The sequence below is a fragment of the Melanostigma gelatinosum genome (genome assembly GCF_949748355.1).
Source record: "Melanostigma gelatinosum genome assembly, chromosome: 1".
Taxonomy (NCBI): domain Eukaryota; kingdom Metazoa; phylum Chordata; class Actinopteri; order Perciformes; family Zoarcidae; genus Melanostigma; species Melanostigma gelatinosum.
In genome coordinates this window covers 20,175,842-20,187,224 of record NC_136634.1, presented here as the reverse complement: position 1 = coordinate 20,187,224, position 11,383 = coordinate 20,175,842, and the positions used below count along the sequence as shown (strand labels likewise).

The following is an 11,383-nucleotide window of genomic DNA, read 5'->3' as shown; positions in this document are numbered from 1 at the left end:
AATGCAAATCAGCACACCAAAACATCAGCTTGTTCCATTATCCAACTTTAATAATAAAGACTGAGTGAAGGGAGTCGAGAGTCGTAAACTTAGACGGCTCGCCTTCAAAGTAAAAGTTATTCATCAATGACTATTTTAATATTTACAGATATTTCCTGGCTTTTCTTAGTCTGCAGGATTATATGAACTACTCCGACTCATTTATCAACTTCACTGGTTTGGTGTTGCATTCAATAAAACATCTAAAGTGACACTTTTGTGTTGTGATTTATTTATTTTTTTGGTTCAACTTCAGTCATGTTGAGTTAATGTGAAGCTTTTTAAACAGTGAATCGGTTGCAGGTGGCTTAAATGGCTCTAAAGCAGAATGCATCTTTAAACAAGCAGGTACACCGAGTCATGAGGATTACTTTGTACAACACAGTGAATTGGTCCATATACAGATTATAGCATTGCCACATATCCAACAGTTCTCCGGAAACTGTCAAAGGTCAGGGTAGTAAGAAGATGAACACATAAGACGGATTGTAAACACTTCAGGAATAATAAGTATTTCATCGGGTAATGAAGCATCAAGTTAGGTTTGTAAGACCGAAAAAGCAATGCTTTCCACACACACACAACTAAAAGTCTATGGCCATGCTGGCGGTAAGGAAGTGAGGTTCATTAAACACAAATTATTGGAAGGATGAAACGTTTAAAAAACAAATAGACATTGCTATTCTTGGAAAAATAAACTCCCCAAAAAAGTGAAGTTTGGCCTGAAGGTATAGCAACAGAGGTACCGCCATGCTTTTACAGAAAACAGGGTTTATCCGCTATAGGTGGCAATTTAATCTCATACTCTTACGCTTTGGACAGAATGCTCTCAGCACTCATCGGCCCAGTCTCAGTTTGCCAAAATTCAAGTGAGACAAGAAGAAATTTACGAGGACAACAGGATGCTCAACGCTTCCTCCTGCAGTGCGGAGAGTGTAAGAGGCCCTCAACAGTCTTATGATGACACAATACAGCACACCAGGTTAGAGAAACAAGCAGGGGGACATTCAACCATCCTACACACAACGTGTGACCGTCTGTTCCACAACCAGCATTTCCTTAAGATCTTGCAGTACTCGTGTCTGCACAACCTTATCTACTTCCACACATCAGAACACATGTAATTCTTCAGGTTTATGGACATTTTTACATACAGCAGCATGATTTAACAGCGAGTAGGCATTCAACTCATCTCTTACACTGGAAACAATGCAGCCTTAATACAGTTGGGCCGTACATTTTGTACTGTATGAACTGTGTTCTTCATCAGCTGTACTGGTTTGAAAAAGAGCATTCGTTTATTTTCCAAAGGTTACTTCAGAAACAGGTAATTATGTACAAGATCTGGAATGTTGGATAAATGCATATCATCATCTCACTGTGGCCGTTTCCAGAGCAACCTCAGAAATACTCGCTTTACATTAATGAGTGCCTCTGCATTGCAATTTATTGCTGCTAACTGCTGACTGCTCAATAAATAATAACAATACAGGAGCATAAGAAACAGACCCACATAAAATGAAGGTGAATAAAATGTACCAATTTTAGATTTAGTTTAAAAATAAAGGGTACAGCGTCACTTAAAACTGTACAACTATTTCTATTAAAAGGGATATTTAATTTGGTTAATAACCACCGTATTTTTATTTTGGTTAGACAGTGCCTGTCTCAAAGCTCCTGATAGCTGAAAGAAATTGCACTGCACTGCTGAAAAACCTGGAAACTGAAAAGTGAAACGGTTGCTGAACTTCATTACATGATAAAGCTAAGAGCAGAATGCATTTCTTATGCTGTAATACTGTCAAAATGTGGACATTTTAATTCATTAACTATTTAGTCTGAAAAAAAAGGCATACCGGGAAAAGTTGAATACAAGCATAAATGTCCTGAAAGGGCTCAACGTTTTGATATTAGAAGGGTTTCTTCAGCGGAAAGTATGCAGTGGTAGTCGTAGTACAAGTAGTAGTCAATCGCAAATTGTACAGATGAAGTCAATTTGACCAAACAAACAAAGATTCCATCAATTGGAGCCGAGTGGGCAGAGACTTAAATATTACGATTATAAAGACGAACCCACATAGAATCAAGGCTGTCACTGATGCCAAAGATACTGTAAAGGTTCAATAAAAGATATCAAGGTAGTTGCCCAAGCTTTGTAGGCACATTAAATATGGAAGTGTACTTTGAAAACTTATTTATATTTATCGCTTGTTAGATATCAGTCCACCTCTCTACCCTTAAGTCAACATGGTACTATCAGGCTCTAGGTGGAGGAGGTGCCCTTAGCAGCAGTGTGTTGACTCTGTGTTCGTATGTCCGCCTCATTAAACAATGCTCTTTCGTAGATTTATGGGCGTTAAACAAATGTACAATGAAAGTCATTTATCTTGAAGATAAGATGCACTTTCTTGTGCAGTTTGAGCTTTAAAGTGGCTGGCATATGAGGTAGAGGAAGACATTGATGTGATCCTTCATGAGCAACCACAATGAAGACATATGTGCGAAGAGCTGGAATAATTGGAGCCTTTTTACTCTTAATATACTTCATCATTTTCTTGATCGCGAGTTGGAGGACAGGCAAATCTTATCCAGAGGGAGCCTCTGATCAAGAGGTTGTGAGGAGGAAACTGGACCGGATTGAAAAGACCCTAAACAAGCTGAGTGAGTACCAAATCAGAGGCAACGTATAAAAAGTCTGTAGTGTAAAGCTCTGACTTTCTAATCATATATTATATTCTTTTTAAAAGATCTGTAAAAGTAAATGAACAAGAAGACATTTTCATTTCCAACTCCTGCTTCCTGTACAAGCAAGAGTTGTGTTGCTGAAAGAGATTGCTGAGAAATGAGATCCACGCTGTAACGTCAGTGAACTGCAAGTAAATCCCCTTAAAATGTAAATATAGTACATCTGTGCCATCTAGGTTCTGCTGTTTTAGCGGGCGTCTCTGTAAGTACCCCTCCTGCAAAGAAAAGCACGCTTCACTCTGTTTGGCTTGTGGGAAAAATATGGTGCATATTTTGCAAGTTTATTTCCAAAGCCGTGAGGTGGAGATACTCACATGTGGGGGTGCTTTACTCTAAGGGGCCTGCAAGTGACATAGAAAGAGGAGCCACATCTGAATGACTTGTTAAATCACATGTTTTCTGGATTGGTTGTGGATTTGATGGCACTCCAGACACTCAAATGTGTGTGCACAAGCACTAAAACAATATTTTTCCAAAATAGGCACACATGAGCAGTTTCTAGAGAACTGAAAACATCTCCTTGGCAAGTAAAAGTCCTGCATTCAAAATGTTTTACATCAATGGAAGGTGTCCATTTGGACAGCTTCCAGCCAATCAGAATGGTGGGAATTGTCACTGTTATAAACTACTATGGCAGGTTTGGACTGAATGCAAAAAATTTGTGTCCACAAATATAAGCAAGTGTGCACAAATATCACTGAAATCACATGTCCCTTCAGCCTGAGATGTAAGATGTTTTGTACGACATTTGATTTGACTGAGGAAATATGAGAGGAGTTTGCAGCAGCATTGATACGCTTTCCATTTCTTCCAGCTAAGTTGTCGAACACATTTATACTTCTACTGTCGTGCCGTTTTACTGACCCTGTTCATAATGTTTTGTCTTTTTATGAACACAATCCAAATCCAAAACAAAGCAAAGCTGATAGAAGTATCTGGTCTGAAGAACTCCACCAATGAAGTTTTACTGAATGTGGATCAAGTGAAAGAGAAGATCGTGATGCCAAAGTTATATCCAAAGTCCATCCTGTTCGCCCATTGGGGCGACGACCTGTCAGAAGAGGAACAGAAGGAGGCTGAGGGGCTCTTTCAGATCTATGGATACAATGCCTTCCTGAGTAACCAGTTGCCAATTGACAGGAAGCTTTCAGACACAAGAGACAAAAGGTAACTTATGTTCATACTGGTTCTGAGTATTTGGAAAGGGGGTTTGATTATTTTGTGTCCTGACCGTTGCAATAACTTGCTATGCACAGCAATCTGATGTCTTCTCTGTCTTATGGGTGTTACTATGAACCGACTACCAGTGTTTTACATGCAGCTAATCTCATGAATCATATATTAGAATGTAGTTGCTGTAAATAACTGTGCCAAAGCAATATGTAGCCGGAAATACATGCACTCAACGTGAGAAGTTAACTGTGACATAATGGCACCCTTTATCCAGCATATGACAGATCCGCCAACCCTACTGCACAGAGTAGGACAAATTAGGATCTAACCTCTCGTTCTTTATCAGCTTACTAGTGATTTCAGTCTCTTCATCCTCTCTTTTCTCTTCTGATGTCAAGCCAGATCAAACAATTACTCCTGATATCCTACATTCTATCATGCAGCATGGAGAACATCGACGCAGCACAAGCTACACATGACATATTGTCACACACTTGTCCATCTGTTTCTCCACACTACTGCTTGAGAACCGACTGACGGAGGCATCAACCATCTCACATCTCACTCCATTTAGGTGTCTGATGAAGAATTATCCCAGGGACCTGCCAACCATCGGCGTGGTACTGATCTACATAAACGAGGCTCTTTCGGTCATTAAAAGGGCCGTACGAAGCATCATCACCCACACTCCCAAGCACCTGCTGAGGGAAATCGTTCTCGTGGATGACTCTAGTACTTACAGTAAGTGAAACTGTGCACTTGGAATAAAGCATATCGATGTTTATCTCAAATGTCTCAGCACTCTGAACAGCAGCCATGTCAGTTTCATAACCCCTGCTAAGGAAATTAGGGTAAATTGCATGATAGCGTTTTCTGTATATACTTTGTAAAGCTGTTGTAGTAATCTGTGCGTGTGTATTTATAGATTTGACTGTTTTTGACGATATTTTCAGATGACCTTGGAAAACCACTACAACACTACATTGATGAGATTCACAAAGAGAGGCCAGGACTCATAAAGAAAGTGTGGCATCAGCAACAAATGGGGTTGTCCCAGTCCCGGATCTCAGGCTGGGAGCATGTCACAGCAGATGTTGTGGCCGTTTTGGATGCCCATATTGAAACCACAGAGGGATGGTGTGTACAGGTTTCAAATAAAGGGGAACTGTTGAGGGAAACAAGAGTAAATGTACTGCTGTGAAGTTAAATTCATTCACTAAGTTCCGGTCAAAATCCTACATAAATACTGTTGAGATTTAGTTATTTCACCTCCTCCCCTTAAAGTCATTACTGTTTCATTTTGTTGTCCTTACCAGGGCAGAGCCTCTGCTGGACAGGATCAAAGCGGACAGGACAGTGGTGGTGTCCCCTGTGTTTGATAAGGTGTATTTTGACGATCTACACGTAGAAAGATATATCCCGTCCGCTCATGGCTTTGACTGGGCTTTGTGGTGTATGTACGTGTCCTTTAGGCCAGAGTGGCTGAAGACGGGGGATGAATCTCAGCCTGGGAAGTACGTGGAACACACAAACTTAGTCAGATAACTGTGAGTGGGGTGCTTAGATAAGACCCTCACCTGTTTTTTTAGAGTTTTTGGAGAGTTGGCTGGTCACTTTGACTGCTAAATGCTAAAATGTGATTTTGAATACTGATACAAAAAAACGTCCAGCTTTTTTTGATCTCATGAAGTACTTGTATTCATAAATTCAGGGTAGTTCTAGTGGAGAATCAAATCATGTTCTTCATTAGCGTATATTAATTACCAGCATTGACATTCATTTCACAGTAAAATGAACTAGTGGCCCTGTTTGTCTATTTTGGACAGGAGTCCCTCTGTTATGGGAATCTTTGCAGCAGACAGACTCTTCCTTGGAGAAATCGGTGGGCTTGATGGCGGAATGACAGTTTACGGAGGAGAAAATGTTGAACTTGGGATTCGTGTGAGTAGCCCAAATTGTTTTTGGTAATAAGAATTAAACACGGCAACGAATTTAAACCATTTAAGGTTGAAGATTTGGTAAATTCACTAATGACCTGTCTGATCTGTGTCTGCACTGCTCAGGTGTGGCTGTGTGGCGGCAGCGTAGAGGTTGTGCCTTGCTCGAGGGTAGCTCACATTGAGAGGGCACATAAACCGTATGCACGTGATCTCAACCCTTCCATGAGGAGAAATGCACTGAGGGTCGCAGATATCTGGTTGGATGAGTACAAGCGGAACGTGCTCATTGCCTGGAACCTTCCTTTTAAGGTCGGCACTGCTCCCACTCAAAGAAACTTCTACAACTAGCACAAACCTCAAAGGGATTTTTAGAACTCTTGGACACATGATTCTCTCCTTGTATTCATCACACTTTTGCAACAATCCAATGGTAACAAGTTGTCACACCATACTGCACTCCTCCGCCATCCAACCATACACTCATTGTGTTTGAAACTCCTTATATTTTGACTACATTTCACGAGAGATGACAAAATACACAAAAGAAGGCAGCTCGTTTTCACAGTTAGACAATTCCATTTCGTGCTTCAGTTTCACGGTCCTGGTATTCTGCATGCTGGCTCACTCTCGTGGATGACTGGGACACTTAAACTGAACAGATTCATGATATGTAATTGTTTTGCAGAATATCGATTTTTACCGAAATTTAGCATTGTTCATGTACCTTTTGATATTGCTTATGATGCACAGAATCATGGAATCGATACCGGCGACGTGACCGAGAGGAGGAAGCTCAGAGAAAAGCTGAAATGTAAACCTTTCAAGTGGTACCTGGACAATGTCTATCCAAGTCTGGACACCTGGGATAACCTCTTGGGGTATGGCGTGGTAAGAGACATTTTCAGAATCAGAATCAGAATCAGGTGACTGGAGGTGCAGCTGTTGGTGTACAGGGAGAAGAGCAGAGGGGAAAGAACGCAGCCTTGAGGGGAACCGGTGATGATGGTCCTGGAGGATGAGACGTGCTTTCCCAGCTTCATGCGTCGCTTCAGTCCGCTTCAGTCATATGAGTCATATGAGTGTCAGTCACTCGTTTGCCGATGAATCATGTCTTAGTTTAGTGCGAGTACTAGATCAGTAAGCCTGAAATACTTAGACTGATATGTAGCCATGCTGAATGTTGTCTTAACATGACACTGATCTGTACAGCTGCAGAACGCCCTTCTTAGGAGCCACTGTGTGGACCAGGGAGTCGTTCCAGGAAACATCCCCATCTTGTATGGATGCCACTCCCAGCAGTCACAGGTAATCTAAGAAGACAGACGGGAAAAACTGGTGCTGAGACGTTACTAACAAATGATAATTATCAATCATGACTCATTCTTTCCACCAGCATTGCTTCAATAACGCAGACGGTGAAATCATCATTGGGGGGATTAAATCTCACAAATATAACAGTAACCGCTGCCTGGTTGATCCAGGCTCTGGCAGCACTCCCACCCTGCAGGACTGTCAGCTGGCTAAACGAAAGCAACTACACATGCACTGGGACTTCAAACAAGTAAGAACTCAGCTGATACCAGTATGGTGGCATCCTGTTCTGACTTTTACACGGTGGCTTTTTGAACAATCCAGCACAGTCTTATCAGATAATACCAGTAGGAAGTATCAAAGCCTTAACTGTCCAAACCTAAACTAAGGTGCTTGGACATATCAATGTGTTATCATCTCATCAATGATCTCTCTTGATCAAACTTTTGCAGGGCCAATCGATCCGAAACAAGGCAACAAAGAGATGTCTTGAGATCGCCCAGGGAGAAAGCTCTTATTATGAGCCCATCATTCAACAGTGCAGTGGACAGAGCTGGACGATTGAGCATCTCATCACAAGTTTTTAGTTTTTTTAACTGAATTGCCAAAGGAGAATGACAAACGGGACCTTGTTTACATTTTAAATGACTATTAGAAATTTAAAAACAAATCTCCCTCATTTTTCTAACATGACTTAAAAAGGGCCACGGTTGCTTTGAAAATGAGCAACCGAACTTCATATGATGTGCAATTATCCAAAAACCTTCTTTAAGAACCTTGATGCCACATCCACCATTTGGGCTGTCAATGACTTATTCAGCAACTTAACTCAGTTGTGACACACACATTTGTGTTTGACAGACTATTAAAGCAAGAAAAACTGTGTTTCGTTGCACTACCTATTTACCATCTCCGTGCTTTTTTGGGCTATCCAAGCCCCCGTACCGTAACACCGTGAATAGACAAGCACTACATTCCATCTTTACGGCAAACTTGACATTGTCATTTTTTATGACATACTATACTGAGAGTTTTATAATGAAAGTTTTTGGACATTTTTATGGCATAGTACGCCCATGACTATTCTTTTTTCATACTATGCTATGACTTTTTAAATTACATTTTTAAAAAAGCATTCTTTTAAAATGCTGTCTGTGGGAAATTTCCTCCAATGAAAACTATGTATTTACACCATCTCCAGAGTGGATTTATTCTTTCATATCATACTATTTTGCCTCTGGGGTGAGTCAAAAATATTGATCAATTTCATCACTTGTTGCTGTATTTTTGCTGTATAGAATATTTTGGTGATCATAATTATGAATAAACATGGTTGTGTTTTGTTCTACTTCCAGATGTGGTATCTGAAAAAGTAAACCTGCATTGATGCACAACAGAAATGCCAATGCTGTGTTTGAGGTACCAATGCTTTGGTAACCAAATGTAAGAGATGCTTATCAAAAATGTAATAATCAAAAATGTTTCGGAATTCATGTGATGGCCAGTGTATTTAATAATTTGATCTGATTAGACCTCTGTTCAGGCTGAAGGTGGAACCAAAGTATATGCACGTGTTTTTCAGTTACACCGGAAAAAGACGAAGTCCCACGAACGCTCACGAAAATCTGGTTTCGTAGCAACCCGTGTGTATCAACAAAGTATCTGAGTGTGTCTTGCAGTGGGTCCATTTAAAGCCGATCACCGCAACATTTACTCGATCGCAGCAGAAATGTTTCGCGATGGTTTACTCTCAGACCGCGTCGCTCAGATGAATCTGCAGCGGTGTCGCAACAGAGAGACGGAAAGACGGGAACGGATCTTTAATGACAAAGTGCGGACGATCGGGGTAAGCTACCGCCAGGTGTTTGTGTCTGTGGCGATAGGATGCTCACCACATGAATAATGTCACTGTTTCATATGCTTTGTTCTTATCAGGCATTTTTAATTGTGCTGTCACGATCAACAGGTTGACAAGGAAGCCTTAAACATGCAGATGAAAGAAAGAGAGAAAGAAGAAGAGGCAGCAAGAGAGGAACAAAACGCTCATGGTGAGTTTGTTTCACGTTAGTTCCTAATTAATGTTGACTGACTTCAATGGTTTAGTCAGTATCATGTGTTCTGGCGATGGACTACAGGTAAATAGCTTTTGTCAGTATCACTCACTGATAAAACACAGCGTCTGTTCATGAGCATCCACACACACATTACTGCCACTGTGTTGTGTGTTATGATACTTTTGGACATCAATTAGTCACTATTTCTAATAAAGTGCATTGTGATGTGTGTTGGGGACATTTGGACAAAGTTTCCCTGATGTCGAATCGTTAATGTTAAGATGTCAGACATATAATCTGGACAGATAATTGTTTGGTTCCTTCTAATGCAAATAAAAAATGCACGACAGGAATGCACTACCTTTTTTTCCAGTTTTGTTTTGCTTGTCACATTTTCTTCCTCGAGGAGCAAACAGGCTGCATTTCCTTGTGCAACCCGTTGTTTTATAACGACAATAAATTATCTTGGAATCCTTGAACGTCAACTCCATACAGATGCTGATATCCTCCATAATAGCAAAGTAGCCTGCCTCCTCCATAGCAGAGAAGTTAAGGAGAGGCGTGCGATGGAAAAGGCCATTGTCGACTACCAACGTCGGGACCAGCGGGAGTTTGACCCGAAAGACCCAGACCACTGTGGGAAAACAGACCCAGGTGACGCACAGATGACGCTCCCCGGCCTGGTGGGCGAGGATCCCGACAGTGAGAGCCGGCGGCGGAGGCAGAAGGAGCAGCTCAGAGAGTGGCTCATTCAGCAGCAGAGTGAGCAAGCAGCAGAGAGGCATCAACGAAAGCTGGAGGGTAGGTTTGCCTGATCCCATCCAGGATGCAGACGTTCGGTTCACAGACACGCACGCACGCAAAACATAATCTCACCTTGTCACCTCCACTGTTCTACAGAGCAGCGCTATGACCAAAGCAGAGACGACATGGACAACACAGCTCTGCAGCTTCAGAGCCTTGAGGTGGAGAGGAGAAAAGCAGCAGCTATGGCCATTAAAGAGTACAATCTGGCCAAGGTAAGTCCCCTGGGAATCGCTCAGACTGTCGGATGGAGGTGGTTCAACTTGCTATCTAACACTGACATTGACATTACTTCTGATAACAAATCCCGAAAGCAACATGGGAGGCTTAGAAACACACTCTGAAATGCATATATTGTAATTGCATGGGCCTTGAATGGCATACAAGATCATTCAAAGGAGGTCCCGCTTGAGGAAACTATTTGGCAGTCTCGGGTTGTACCAGTTTTTGATGAAAGTGATGACACCATGCATGTTTTGTGTGAATATGTCATGTGCTTTGGTCTTTTTAAAGTGTTGGAATTGGAGGTGCAGTAACAACACTTTCTATCACTCTCCTTTTTGCTGGCTCTGGATGGGCAAAGATTGAAGAGAAGCGCTGCCAGCGAGGGGATCGTAATGACGAGGGCAATCAAACGGGTACCAGGAACCATCTGCCAGGACAGCTGACGGGTGTAGGTGCCGAACCCACCCCGGGCATGGTGGGAGTGCCTGGTAGTTGTGCCAGCAGTGATAGGAGAGCACCTCAAGAGAGCCTGCAGCAGATCATCCAGTTCCAGAAATATCAGATAGAGGCGAAAAAGGTAAAAGGGGAAACAAATGACACTCACAACACATGCTCTTTTTGATCATTCAAACAACTGTCCACTGGTCGTCTCTCTGGGTAATCTGTGCATCTGCAGAGGGCAGAGCTGGAGAAAAAGCAAGACGAGGAGCAACACGATCGTGTCCGTTTGGACTCGGCTCGGACAGCTCTGTTCATGGAGAGGCAGCAGGCAAAAGTGAACAAGCAGCTGAGACGACAAGTGGACAGCACCAATGTCGAGCTGGCAGAGACACACAAACGACAGTCAGTGGCATCATTCAATCAGTTATACACACACACGGTGTATATTCCAGCACATCAAATAAATAGTGTCTCACTTCCGTTTCTGACCTGCTGTCATTTGAAGGAAACCGGACATTAAAAGAGGAAGCATTGACGACAGCTTCTTCTCCAAATTCAACACCTGCAGCAGATGATGGATGACTGGCTCACCACAGTACCGATAATGGTGGTACGTGAGAAGAACACGGAATAAACTACGCAAACCCTAAA

At 42.0% G+C, this 11,383-nt stretch overlaps 2 protein-coding genes across 2 annotated transcripts; both read left to right on the top strand.

Moving 5' to 3' along the window:
* Positions 1–941: 941 nt before the first annotated feature.
* Positions 942–8,196, top strand: LOC306775581 (putative polypeptide N-acetylgalactosaminyltransferase 8; the record flags this gene model as incomplete). The annotated part of the gene is made up of 12 exons (XM_079266038.1): positions 942–1,021; positions 2,606–2,700; positions 3,702–3,951; positions 4,532–4,698; positions 4,911–5,094; positions 5,274–5,471; positions 5,784–5,898; positions 6,021–6,206; positions 6,648–6,785; positions 7,107–7,202; positions 7,291–7,458; positions 7,661–8,196. 12 exons carry the CDS (start codon positions 942–944, stop codon positions 7,793–7,795), a joined length of 1,812 nt encoding a protein of 603 aa, XP_079122164.1. The 3' UTR covers positions 7,796–8,196.
* Positions 8,197–8,353: 157 nt separating this feature from the next.
* ribc2 (RIB43A domain with coiled-coils 2) lies at positions 8,354–11,378 on the top strand. The gene is made up of 9 exons (XM_079265486.1): positions 8,354–8,450; positions 8,564–8,651; positions 8,791–9,054; positions 9,175–9,256; positions 9,758–10,063; positions 10,163–10,281; positions 10,650–10,868; positions 10,968–11,134; positions 11,238–11,378. Exons 3-9 carry the CDS (start codon positions 8,938–8,940, stop codon positions 11,305–11,307), a joined length of 1,080 nt encoding a protein of 359 aa, XP_079121612.1. The 5' UTR covers positions 8,354–8,450; positions 8,564–8,651; positions 8,791–8,937; the 3' UTR covers positions 11,308–11,378.
* The last annotated feature ends 5 nt before the right edge of the window (positions 11,379–11,383 follow it).